Source organism: Plecotus auritus, assembly GCF_963455305.1.
Source record: "Plecotus auritus genome assembly, chromosome: 1".
NCBI lineage: Eukaryota > Metazoa > Chordata > Mammalia > Chiroptera > Vespertilionidae > Plecotus > Plecotus auritus.
In genome coordinates, this window is record NC_137770.1 from 131,040,163 (window position 1) to 131,054,465 (window position 14,303).

Here is a 14,303-nt window from a genome sequence, read left to right on the forward strand (position 1 = left end):
TAATATTAATGTTCTGATTAGGTTAACCAGGACTAAGACTTCATCAAACCAGGGAGCAGCAGTCAAATTGTCTAGACAGCTTTGCCAGAGACATTCATTTAAAATATTTAAATATTTCTGTATAGTGAGAAGATAAAAAGCAGAGATTGAGAGGAATGAAAAAGATAAAAAGTCTAAGAAATTCTGACAAGAAGATTAGTAGCTGAATGTAACAGCTTTATATAAAGTTAATACTAGGTGATCCCCTAAATAAATTCATAACAACTGGTGGATGAGTCTTCAGTTTTATTACAAAAATGTAGATGATCAGTTTGATCAAAATGAAAGCTTGTTCACAAATTTACATGAATATTGTAAATACAAAGTCTTCTGAAACAACTTAAGTTTTGATACAATTTTCATTTTTTAAAGGGATGCAAACATTCGACTTTCTGATTTGTAATCTCTATGCCATGACATACTATTTTAATAGCGTATCTTTTCTGCAGTTAAATCTAAATTCATAGGGATAACTGAAACACGCAGACCAAGCCTGGTCAGTAAAGGTTAAAAATCCATTTTTTGGTGGGGTTTGGTTTTTTTCTCTTTTTACAGAGAGGTAAATCCTTAATAACCAGCCCTTTACATATTTTCAGAATCTTGTACTACACTGACATAATTTGCAGTCAGTTTTTTTCCTACCCTTAAGGCTACAAAACTCTGTTGCAAATGCATTGCAAAAGAATTCTAGACCACTTAATGCAAAAATCAAAAAAATAGTTCTCCAATAAAAAGTAAACTTTATAAATGGTAGGAAATAGTATCTGTGGTAAGCTACTAAGTGACATTTTCCCTAATACTAAACAAATCATATGTTACACAGAAACAGGGAAGACAAGTTGTCAAATATGACAAGCTTATGTTTACATCTCTCGTTGAAAAATAATAACTTTATACTTTCCACACACTCCATCTGATATTTATATTTTCCCATCAAGTTGGAGGGGGAGGATAATACTGTCCATAATTCCAAGGATTCTGGTAATTGTACTGAAAGGAAAAAGCAAACATGTTAGCATACCAGAACTATGGCTGAGCTCGTACAAAATTAAAGCAGATATGTGTAAGAAAACAGACATGTATTCACTGTTGACTTAACCACAAAGGATAATGTATTATACCATCTGAAATAAAAAAGACTGCCCTAATTTATGCTTTTCTAATAACATATGAACAAAAAATTCATTTATAATTATGTAAACTCACTTGATACCAGGCACTATAATTATATGCAGCTTGATTTGCTTGTAAATCACCATCAATCAACTGCGTAGAGGATGAAGTTGTATCTTCTGTGTGTGCTTTTTTTTCCTCTGGTTCTTCTGATCTATATAAAAGGTCAAACTGGAACTTTTAACAGCTCTTACAGTAAGTAACAAATAGATAAATGTCACCTGTGTACATTTATTTTACTGACGTTCTCAACCACTCAGAGTTGTATACAATTTTTTCAAATCATGAAAATAAAGTATCTAAATTACCACAACATAAAGGAAACAATTTTAAAATATATTTATTGATTTCAGAGAGGGAGAAAGACAGAAACATCAATAATGAGAGAGAATCAATGATCTGCTGCCTCCTACATGCCCCATACTGGGGAATGAGCGCCCACAAGCTGGGCATGTGCCATGACTGGGAATTGAACCATGACCTCCTGGTTCATAGGTCAACGTTCAACTACTGAGCCACGCTGGCCTGGCAAAGGTAACATATAAAAATATTTGTCTTCTCTCTCTGTTCTTTTCTCTAAAAAATCAAACATATCCTCGGGTGAGGATAAATTATATATATTTTTCTTTAAAGGCATTTCCACAATGAAAAATGTCTTTTAAACATCCTTTCCCGATTCAACAAATATGTACATACCCATTTTCTGCTTTCCTTTTCAAAGAATCCTGTTCTTTTAGGAGTGTTTGATGCTCATCATAAGCATTCAGAAGCCTGAGAAGGAATAAAAAATCCATTGAAATATACAAAACCCAAAACATTAATTTTTAGAAGTTATTTCTACTTAGGAAAACATCAAGTATGTTGCAGTGGACATCCATTTATTTGTTTGTTTGTTTATTTATTTAAGCCAGCAGCCAAATCTGTCCTCAACTACCTTTTTTTATCTATTTCCTTTGGGAAACCATTGCCCTGTATTTTCCTTTTCACTCTATGTGGTTCAAAGACACAGGCCTGGCTAATAACATTATACCCCTGGACCAATTAATGGTTTAAGAGGTGAGAATATGACCCAAAGCAGAAATCCCAAAATTTTTAATGAGCTACTGGAAAAGTGTTTTCTGTACTACAGTTGTCTAAAGCTGATGGGATGCTGGCCAAGTTTATCATTTCTAACACATGGGGAGAACCTGCCTTTGAATCTACAACACAACTAAGACAAGGATCTTGATGTTTTTGTCCAGTGCAACACGAGACCTGACAATTCTACAATTTGTATACTTTTGAACCTAATTTAACAATGCTACTGAAGACACCTGCATTTAAGATAAAATGCTTTTAAAATTTGGCCATGTGATAAACTGAATTAGAACTAATATAAAATTACAGTATAATTGGTTACCATTGATTAAAAAGGTAAGTTTTAACAAAATTCTGATGTGACATATGTAAAATTGTTAATACCAGTAATCTCAGGTCAAATGTTTACTCATTTTCAAGCACTTTAAGTGGACTAATTTCCTTAAGGCCTTTAACAGCCTGTGGGTTAGGTGATGCAGAGACTCAACCTCCATATGAAAAAGTTTGAAAATAGGAATACACAAATCAGTAAGTGACAGAGCTAGGATTTAAGCCTGTATTTGTCAGACTGCAACATTAATTCTTACCAATTCATTATACTGCTACCTAAATTTTTAAATGGCTCATTTACTTTTCACATTATACCTTTTTAAAAATTTCAACAACATACTACCCAATACTAAAGGTCCTCCTTAACTGTATTTGCAAGGACCTAACTGGCATATTTGTATTGAGCTTCCGATTTGTCTGCATATTATTATCAAATTAAAATGTCATTTAATCTCAATAAAACCGCTAATAGTTTCCTACTGTCAGTTGTGTACTCCATGTTCTCTGAACTCAGACTAGCTTTCAAAGCACAGAACAATATCACTTCTACTACTTCAGAAAACCCTCCAATCAAGCTGATGTTATTTGAATATGAATTTTAACTTGCTTTTACATTTTATCCTCTCCTCAGTTTATCAGTATCCAGTATCCAACTAGACTAAAAGCTAGAATTACATATTCCATTTCTTTTATTTAATTTTTTTCAGTGCAAAACAAACAAGACATTAAATATACAGTACATGAGGTGCTTAAGAGCACAGACTATGAAGTACGTTCTAAATTCAGCTGGCACAATATTAATAACTAATCCCACATGCACTATGTAATAGCTAAGTGACCTTGGAAAAAATCTCTAATCTTTATTTAAACCCCTTTTCATCCATTGAAAGAATAACAGTACCTATATCCCTCATCAGATTGTTATGTATTTTACATTAGATAATTCTTATAAAACATTTAATTGAAGCCAAGCACATATATACCAATGTATTAAAATGTAACTCATGTTAAATGATTTAGTTTAAAACTTTACTAAGCCATCAAGAATGTATACACACACGTGTAAATACACAGACACAAAATTAATTCTTATTTTACCAACAGCTGTTTCAATGGAAATAACTCTAAATTAGATTAGAGAAGGCACATGTCTAACAGGAACTGGGATATTTCCTTACTAGAATCATGTAAGAATGGAATCACAGCAATACTCTAATAAATTTCTACTCTTTTATTTTGCAAGTTTAAGCCTTAAACTTGTCCTTTTCCCAAATCCCCTAGAGTGAATCCCTGTACCATCCTCAACTTTCAGCCTTTTACAATGCACAAAGATGACGCCATTAGGTATCATCTGCAGAACCATGTCCATCCTCTTTTCCAATCTGAAATACAATGGCATTCTTCCAAATTAATCCATCCACCTTTAGTGGCCTATATACCAAATGTTTCTGTGTTTTAAGGTTCAATCCTTAATCCATTTCCTTTTTCATGGCATTGCTGCTTCCTGCCTTCCCTCATCCACTCATTGTTTAAATTACCATGCTAAAATTTTAAGAATAGTTTGGAAGTAAATAAAAACCGTATGTCCTACGATTAAGCACATACATACATTTGCAAAACTGAATTTACCCCAGATATACCTGATGAAAAAGTAACCTAGGCAAACATTTTAAATTTAACAATATATTAATTTGTACTAAATCATCAAATTCCCAACCAAAACTATCAATGCTCGTTTACTATTCAAATAGATAATATATGATTAAGATCTTACTTATTAACATCTGAACCAAAATCTTCAAGAAATTCCACTTTTCTTTGAGAAAATGTAATTCTCATTTTAACAGGTAATGAACCATGTATAGCTTTGTCAAAACAATTTAGGATATTTTCTTCATTTTGTTTGAGGTCACCACTATATTCCATTTCAAGTAAATTGAGGTATAACTTTGTGTTCTCCTGTGTAAAAAGTAGTATCGTTAATAATATTTCTAAGATATTTTGATTAGACCACAGATATTTAAAATGCCCTAATTTTGATGTCTCAATTTGAAAAATTCAATATTGAAAATTATGTATTACAATGTAACTCGTATTAAATGTTTTCAGCATTCACTGAATAAAAACTAATTAGCACATTGATAGCACATCATCCTAGTATTTCCTATATAATATGTAAATTGTTCAATGACAATAAAGTCCTATATCCTATCTTGAGTTTAATGAGGCTTGACTTACCATAACAAATATAAACTAAAACATGAAAAAAATGATCTCTGTACTTCTCAGTAAATTAAATCAACTGTAGATAATTATCTTACACAGCAGGAAGCAAACAATAATAAAACCTGTCTTATACAGACCTAGATCAGCTAAAAATGTAAAATATGAGCTATTTCTCATACCCTGCCTCCTATCAACTGATATATAAGAAATACTTTGGAAAAGGAGAATAATCTCACTGCCACATTTCCTGTAGGGTAGGCAACTGCCATGCTTTTGTTCTCCCAAGATCCTCTACTCTACTTAATAATCAGTAAATCTGCTATACAATTTCTAATTGTGGAGAAAATAGAATGTAACAATGTCTGCAACCTTTTAATTGATAATTTAAAAAAATTTTTTAAAGAATGGCAACATCAGTTTAGAGGGACTGTTGTCTTCATTTAGTAATTAATTACATACAGACCAAATCTTTCATCATAGTTGCCAAAATGAAAATTAAAAAACAACAAAAAAATGACCACTGGTTTTTCATGGAAGATATTCCAAAAACACAAATACATACTTTGTCTCTTTCAATTGCTTCCAAAAGCACCTTTTTTGATTTTGCAAAGTTTTTTTGTATTTTGAAAAGATGCCGGGCTAGTTTAATAGCATAAAACGATGATTCATTATTCGATTTGGCATTCTTAATAGCATCTTGAAGCAAATGTTCAGCTTCTTCCATATTTCCATGTCGTCGTTCTAAACTTACTCTTCTCAAACGAACCATTGCCAATCCTAGAACACATTCTTCAAATGTTCTCAAGATATTCCTGGCTTCATTAATATTACCTAGAAATAGTAATTAAATGTTTATGCTTTTGTTTAAACTTTTGAAATATCCTTTAAGCCAAGTATTGCTAATAACAGCCCACAGGCTAAATCCAGCCTTCTGCCTGTTTTCTTAATGTTTCTTTTTTTAATTGAAAAAAAATTTTTTTTCTTTTGAGAGAGAGAAAGGGAGAGATAGAAACATCGATGATGACAGAATCATTGTTGGCTGCCTCCTGCACACCACCTACTGGGAATCGAACCTGAAACCAGGAATTGAACTGTGACCTGATTCACAGGTTGATGCTCAATCACTGAAGCACACCAGCTGGGCTGCCTATTTTTAATTTTTAAAAACTGGAACAGACTCTTTTGTTTATGTATTATCTATGGCTGCTTCTGGGCTACAGTGGCAGAGTTTTGAGGAAAAAAGCCATATAGCCTGCAAAGCCTAACGTATTTAGTATCTGGCCCTTTACAGAAAAATTTTACTGACATTTGCTTTACAATATCCCTTAACGTTTAATTCCTGTATCTTCATCCAGAAGTAAAATCCCCCAAAATATCAACTATTTCCTCATTCTTACCCTGCTGTTCCTCAAAAGCTGCCCAAAGCATATGCACCACAGGTTTCTTTGGGAGATGAATAGTGCAAGCTCTGCTGAAGACATGCCTCACTCCTTCAATGCTATGGTTTTCCATGTACTTGGCATACTACATATAGAACAGAGGAAATACTGAATAATTTACAGTTGAACCAGCCATTAAATATGTGACAGAACGATAAAATTCTATTTTTAAACCCATTCAGCACCTTTATTGAACCACTAGACTAGTTTCTGTAAGGAAGGACGAAGAGAGGCAACGAGGTTGGCATATGCAGCAGTCAAATCTGGTTGCAAGCAGACCATCTCCTAATGCAACAGATATAGTTATATGTACAACATTCAACAGAAGTACAAAAAAGGTTAGTCACTAGTCAATGTTTATAATATATTCAAGTTTCAGAGCATATAATTTTCTTACCTTAATCCAAAACTCCTCATAGAGGGCACATGATATGACACATCTTTCAAAGAGAACCACAACTCGTTCATGAGTCCCATTTTCAATTTCAAATTCTAAGTATTCTTTCCAGTTTTTTAGTTGTGCCTTTTCCAATGGTTTCACATGAAAATAAGGTCTTTTAATCTGCAATAAAGTGACATGGCAATTAAAGTAAACCAACACCAACACCAAAATATGTATGACTACAGTAACAATGTTATTTTTTGTGTGTTATTTAAATTATAAATATAATTACTGATATACCAAAAATTTAATAATCATATCTCTTGATTAAAAAAAAACATTTAAATTAAAAGCCTTTAAATTCCTTAGGCTTTACAAACAGAAAAAATAGACTGTATTTTCCATTATTTAGTTACTAGAGGCCTGATGCACAGAATTCGTGGGTAGGGTCCCTAGGCCTGGCCAGTGATCAGAGCTAATCTGTGGGGTGACCAGAGGGGCGATCGAGGCCCCCACTGGCACCTGCCTTGGCTGGCCTGGTGCCGCCCACTCACCGGCCCTGTCCCCCGCTGCCGCCAAGGGTCGCCTCCTGCAGTGGGAGGCTATTGGCAGGGTGATCAGGGGGCCACCCCGCTGTCACCGCCTTGGCTGGCCTGGCACCTGCAGGCTGGGGGCAGCTCCTGCATTAAGCGTCTGCCCCCTGGTGGTCAGTGTGTGTCATAGTGACTGCTCCTTCTGCAGGTTGGTCATTTGCATATTAGGCTTTTATTATATAGGATTTTAACAGAACTACACAATTTTTTTTTATATTCAGGAAGTCTTATTCTTTGATTATTTTTAAATTGAACAATTACTCCTTCAGAACAGAAAGAAAATCAGTGGCTGCCTGGGCCTAGGAATGGGTGGGGATTACTACCTGGAAAGCAGCCAATGGGATCTTTGGGATAACAGAAGAGTTCTATATCCTGATTTTGTGGTGACTGTAATGCACAGACATTTGACAAAAATCATTTTACTAGCCAGTCACAAAAAAACATACAGTTGGCCCTCCACATCTAAGGATTTGCATCCATGGATTTAACCAACCACAGATTGAAAGTATTTAAAAAAAAAAAAAAAAATCCTAGAAAGTCCCAAAAAGTAAAACTTGAATTTGCCACACTCCAAGCACTATGGTGAATCCACATGAATAAAGTGATATGTAGGCATACCCTGCTGTATTCTATATGCAAATACTGCACCACTTTATATAAGAAACTTGAGCATCCAAGGATTTGGATACCCGCAGGGGTCCTGGAACCAATCCTCTGAGGATATGGATACTTTACTATATGATTTCATTCATACAAAAGGCCAGAACAGGGAAATCTGTAAGAACAGAAAGTAGATTAGTAGTACTTTAGGGCTGGGGCTGAGGTTGGGTGGTGTCAAGTGAGTAAAGGAATAGAGGGTTGAGAGCTAAGGGTAAAAAGTGTTTCTTTCTGAGGTGAAAAAAAAGTTCTAAAATTAACTGTAGTGCCTTGGTTCGTGTGGCTCAGTTGGTTGGAGCATCATCCCATACACAGAAAGGGTCATGTTCGGTTGGTTGGAGCATCATCCCATACACAGAAAGGGTCATGTTTGGGAGGCAACCAATCGATGTTTCTCTCTCACATTGATGTCTGTCTCTCAAATCAATTTTTAAAAATGTTAAAAACTGACTGTAGTGACAGTTGTAGTTTTCTGTGAATATATTATGAACTATTAAATTATATACTTTAAATGGATGAACTATATAACATGGGAATTATGTATTAATAAAGCTGTTAAAAAACAGAAATAAAAAATTAGATTTTGAAAAAAACCTTCATTTCACTGTACACCTAAAATGGGTGTATTTTGCTACATCTGAAATATAACTCAAGAGTGTTGTCCTGTACACTGAAAGGTCACAGGTTTGATTCCCCATCAGGGAACATACGCAGGTTGCAGGTTCAATCCCTGGTAGGGTTCATATGGGAGGAAACTGAATCTCTCTCCCCTTTCCTCTCTATAGAAAAATCAATAAAAACATCCTTGGGTAAGGATTGAAAAAAAAATGGAATAATTCTCAAAAGTATGATTCAGATTAAAGAAATATAAGCCTGAATTTAATAAGATTCTAAAGTTGATAATGGAAAATGATACAATTGATAATGGTAGCAACAAATGGGAAGAATGCCTTGTTATTAGGCAAATATAAAGAAAAAGTAGCAGTATAGACATTATTTAAAACTGAAAAATACATTATTATTATTATTGCTAAACTTTTAAGACAATTTCAAAGAAAAAACACTTACACCTTCTTCAAATGTCCACCTTTTACTAACTTCATGCTCATTATAATTAAACATTTCTTGATGAATTTCAATGATTCTGTGCCTCATGTTTTCTATTTCAGTAATTAGCTTGGGAAGAAAAAGAAAAAAATTTAAAATTACACAAGTAAAAAAAAAAAATTACACAAGTTATATAATGAAATTTTAAAATATCACTACTTACATTTAGTATTATCCACACATACTTAGTCTTAGAATACTGTTGGGTTTAAACTGTTACTCAATTTTGTGCAAGTACAATGAACACTACTAAAATTTGTAACAATTTCCTAACAAACCATTTCCTATTATGTTTTTTAAATAGACTAGAGGCCCAGTACACAAAATTCGTGCATGGGGGGGTGGGGATTCTCAGCCTGGCCTGCACCCTCTCCAATCCGGGACACCCTGGGGGATGTCCGACTGCCGGTTTAGGCCCCATCCCAAACCAGCAGTCGGACATCCCTCTCGCAATCCGGGACCGCTGGCTCCTAACCGCTCACCTGCCTGCCTGCCTGGTCGCCCCCTAACTGGCCCCCTGCCGGCCTGGTCGCCACCTAACTGTCCGGAAGTCAGACATCTGAAAGATGTCCCGTCAACCCAGTCTAATTAGCATATTACCCTTTTATTAGTATAGATATGGCTAGTACATCACAATGTAGGCAAAATATTCCTTCTAAGCTATTTCCAGATGTCTCATAGTAAATCATACCAGCTAAAGAATTCCAGTTGTCTTAATCAAAAATTATATGAGCTACAAGTCATACAACACATACAGTTAAGGGATATTAAAGTTTACTTTCTCATGCTTAAAGGATTTTTAAGTCTAATTACCTTTGCTGGATCAGTTATGTCTTCAATTCCCGATGGCAGATCATCACCAGGAGGACCATCATCACCACTGTGTCCATTTACAGAAGCTAATTCCCTTCGCAGCTGAATAAACTGTTCACCAGTTAGAAGATCTCTAGGCAAGTTATTCTGTACATGCTCTTTAAATCTAAAGGAAGACAATAAAAATATATGCTGTTAATTCCTATCACACATTACTCTTTCAAAGGACCTCTGACTTAATGAAACCAAAACACAAAACCCTTTCTTCTTCCTATAGAAAAACCTACTACTTGATAAAACAGTCTATAAATATCTTCATTTTCTCCCTGCCTTTGCAATGGAACAGAGAAGGCATGCACAGGCATAAATTCAAATTCTGGTTCTGTCCATTGTTAGTTGCTTGACTTAAGGAAAGTTTTTTTTTCTTCTCTAAATCTTGGTTTTCTCATCTGTAAAATGGCACAATACCTATCTTGCAAAGTTACTTTAAAATTAAATATAGTTTTCCATATTTAAATTATAAATGACCATTAATAAATGACCAACAAATGTTTGTCTTTCCTTGCCCATCTGCCAATTGTTCCTGAATCCAGGTGTTTGGATCAAACACTTAATAAAATTGCTCTCAAGTCATGAAGAACTTCTTACATGCAAAATTAAATGGACACCTGTTTCATACCTCGATCCTAATGATGTCTTCAGTATTTAAGGTTGATAACCACACCTTCCTTTTAGAACCTTCTTCACCTTGGCTCTCTGGCTTTCCTCCAAGTCTCTGCATGCCCTTTGAGGGTTCCCCCTTACTATCTGTGCCTACGTGCTATGTATTCCCTAGGATTCCACTCTGCATTTTCTTCTATTTTTATATATTTCTCTGGCCAGTATTGTTTGAAATAATAAGCATACTATGACTCAAAACTGTAACTCAAGCCCAAACCTTTCTCCTAAATTCCACATTACTATATCCAATTGCCAACACTCTACACATAGAAATATAGATTAATTTTAAGCAAAGGGTGCTTTGAAAATAACTTTATTTCATTTTATTCCCATACACTAATTTATATACATACAAATTTTAATAAACACCCATTTGAGGAGCTAAATATCTACACTATCTCATTTTGGAAACTTATATACAAAAATGTCTTAAACTAAGTATGTCATCTTCATCCAAAAATCAACATGTCTGGCATTTCTAATTGTGATTAAAGGTAATGCCAACAAATCAGTTTCCCATTCGGAATTTCCAACCTAACTTAATACTTAGATTCCACTGAAAATCAGATCTTAATGATTCTACCTCCTAATTACATCTTCATAACTTGCTCACTTTTCATCTAAATAAACATAAACTGGTCTTCTAGGCCCTAGTCTCACAATTCTCATACCCAAACCAATACTACTATCAAAACTGTTATCAAAAAGCAAAAATGAATTCTGGCCAGATAGCTCATTTGGTTAGAGCACTATCCTCATATGCCAAGTTTCGGGTTCGATTCCCAGTCAGATCACACAAAAAAACAACCAATGAATGTATAAATAAGTGCAACAGCAAATTCATGTTTCTCTCTCCCTTCTCTCACCAATAAATAAAATTTTTTTTCAAACAAAATAGTAAACATGATCATAAGCCCCTCCTGCCAAAAATCATTTCAGTAGGTTTATCCTGTTGTCAAGCTAAAAATCTAACCCCTTAGATAAAGTCTTTCAGATTTTTATCCAGCCTTTGACCCAAACCTACCTCTTCAATGTAATTATTAGACATGGCTTTACATGTGGTTGTACATGTATCATATATTCCAACATTATGAATTTTTCCCGAAGTTTTTAAAAATTGATTTAAGCTATTGGCACCTGTATTTTTAAACTTTCACAAATGAATGTAAATGACACGGAAACTAATTTCAATTATGCAAAGTCAATAGATACAAAGCTCAACTTGACCCAGTTCACCAATGGAAGGAAAAAATGTAGAGTGTCTTATTTTTATTATATATTTATCTTTTAATTAATTTTAGAGAGGAAAGAGAGACACATCAATGTGAGAGAGAAATAGTGACCAGCTGGCTGCCTCCTATATGAACCCCATCAAACCTGCAACCTGGGAATGTGCCCTGACCTCCTCAAATCAACGTTTCTCTTTCTCACTCTTTCCCTCTAAGATCAATAAAAACATATCCTCAGGTGAGGATTAAAGAAAAAGAGAAGAATGGCTGAGTGTTTAATATACATTGACCCCTATTCCTAGGTATTAAGAATAAAAAGAATTCATAAGCCTCAGAAACTGACAGACATGTAAAGGACACAGGAGACAGAAATGTTATTAGTCCTAAGAAAAATATAAATAGGTAGAGTGGTGGCACAAATGACAAAAGATACTTTCTGTTTAGGTGAATTGGGAAAGTTTCCCCAAAGAAAACATTACGCTGTAAGTGCTTAAGAAAGATGAAGTCACTGGACAAATAGGAAGTGAAAAACGTATGATTACAGTCCTGAAAGTATAAAATACCACCTTTTAGGAAGTTATCAGTACATAGGTATGTCTAGAGCTTAGGACTACCAAAAATTAGGTCTGGGAAGTTAGGTAATGTCATGAAGTCCTCATGCTAAGGAAGATTTTAAATTAGTTATTTTCTTAAATGTAAATCTAATATTAAAACCTACACAACAGAAATATTTCTACTGCAGAACTTAGATTACTGTTTTTTTTTAACATTTCCTCTCCTAAACTCCTGAGCAACTTGAGAGCCAAGACAATTCACACAGAGCTGATTTAAGCCTTTATTCCTATAACTTAAAAGGCATATTATCTGTTACACAAGTGCTAAATAAATGACTTTAAGTGGGAAGAGTATATTCTGCAAAAGAAAATATTTCAGTGGTTCTCAAAGCAGATAGTTATACTTTAATTTATTTGTGTAAAGTATAAGATTTATTTACATAAAACACTACTTGTGAGTTTGCTATACATTAAGGAAAATGGTCCTCAATACATTAAGTGAAAAAAAGGATATTAAACAGCAGTATGTATAATGCAGTCAACTAATTTCTATTATAAACAAATATGCGTTTTAAAAAGCCTAGTAGAACATTCATATAAAAGAAAAACAAAAAAAGAAAGCAAGATTTGTAGGAGATAATATAAGAACTTTAGGACCAAACTGTCTAGCTTTGAATCCGCTTCTAACCACTTACTAATAATTCTGTGACCTTATGTGAATATTTTATTCCTCTGCTTCCATAAAATGGAATATTAATAATACCTATACCTCCCTGGCTTACTGTGAGGATTAAATAAGTCATAAGGTACTCAGAACAGTGTCTGGCATATGGCAAATGATGAATAAGTATTTTATTTTTCTTACCAACAATAGAGTTCTCATAATTATAGACTGTAGCTGAACTTTGGATCCTGGAAAAACTGGTTTATGAAAAGGCAGCCTTCTTCACCCTGGCTGGATGACTCAGTTGGTCAGAATGTCATCCCAATGCACCAAAGTTCTGAATTCAATCCTCAGCCAGGGCACATACAAGTATCAATCAATGAATGCATAAATAAGTGAAACAACAAATCAAAGTTCTGTTTCTCTCTTTCTCTTTTTCTCTCTTTCTCTCTCTCTTTCTCTCTCTCCCACCCACCCCCCCCCCCCACACACACACCCATATTCAATAAATGTATTTCTTTTTTTAAATATTTCTTTATTTAGAAACAGAGGAAGGGAGAGGGAGAGAAAGAGAGAAACACCAATGTGAGAGAGAAACTTCAATTGGCTGCCTCTCACAGGCACCCTGACCAGGGATAAAACTCACAACCTGGGTATGTGCCCTCACTGGGATCTGAACCGGGACATGTCAGTGTACAGGACAACATCCCAACGAATGAGCGACATGAGCCAGGGCCATGATCAATAATTTCTTTTTTAAAGGCACCCCTCTTTGTCCTATTTTAAAAACTTTTGTGGCAAACTATAGATTAAGTGCAATGCCTGTCAAAATACCATTGGCATATTTCACAAAACTAGCATAATCCAAAAAATTTATGTAAAACCACAATAGACCCCAAAGAACTGCAGCAATTTTGATAAAGAACAACAAAGTTGGAGATATCATGCTACCTGATATCAAACTATACTGCAAGGCCATGGTACTGGTACTGGCATAAAAACAGACATATAGATCAATGGAAAAGAATAGAAAGTCCAGAAATAAGCCCACATCTATATGGTCAATTAACATTTGATAATGGAGACAAGAACACACAATGGGGTAAAGACAGACCATATCAATAAATGGTACTGTGAACATTGAAAAGACATGTGCAAAAAAATAAAACTGAACCATCTTCTTATACCACATACAATAAAAAACTCAAAACAGACTGGGGGGAAGGGGACAGTGGGGGGAGGTCAATGGGGGAAAAAAAGAGACATATGTACTACTATTTTTAATACTTCAAACAATTAA

At 34.5% G+C, this 14,303-nt stretch overlaps 1 protein-coding gene across 4 annotated transcripts in view; it reads right to left on the reverse strand.

Annotated features, from left to right (window-relative positions):
* Positions 1-272: 272 nt before the first annotated feature.
* PRPF39 (pre-mRNA processing factor 39) overlaps positions 273-14,303 on the reverse strand; it is a 46,830-nt gene continuing 32,799 nt past the window's right edge. For 3 of the 4 annotated variants that reach the window (XM_080670756.1, XM_080670753.1, XM_080670754.1), the window contains 9 exons: positions 9,837-10,002; positions 8,985-9,092; positions 6,682-6,846; positions 6,243-6,369; positions 5,408-5,676; positions 4,394-4,578; positions 1,909-1,983; positions 1,246-1,366; positions 273-1,029 (listed from right to left, as the gene is read on the reverse strand). In XM_080670756.1, the coding sequence (XP_080526882.1) occupies positions 973-1,029; positions 1,246-1,366; positions 1,909-1,983; positions 4,394-4,578; positions 5,408-5,676; positions 6,243-6,369; positions 6,682-6,846; positions 8,985-9,092; positions 9,837-10,002 (1,273 nt within the window). In that variant the 3' untranslated portion in view covers positions 273-972. The remainder of the gene's footprint in view (positions 1,030-1,245; positions 1,367-1,908; positions 1,984-4,393; positions 4,579-5,407; positions 5,677-6,242; positions 6,370-6,681; positions 6,847-8,984; positions 9,093-9,836; positions 10,003-14,303) is intronic. The other variant, XM_080670755.1, reaches the window with a different exon arrangement.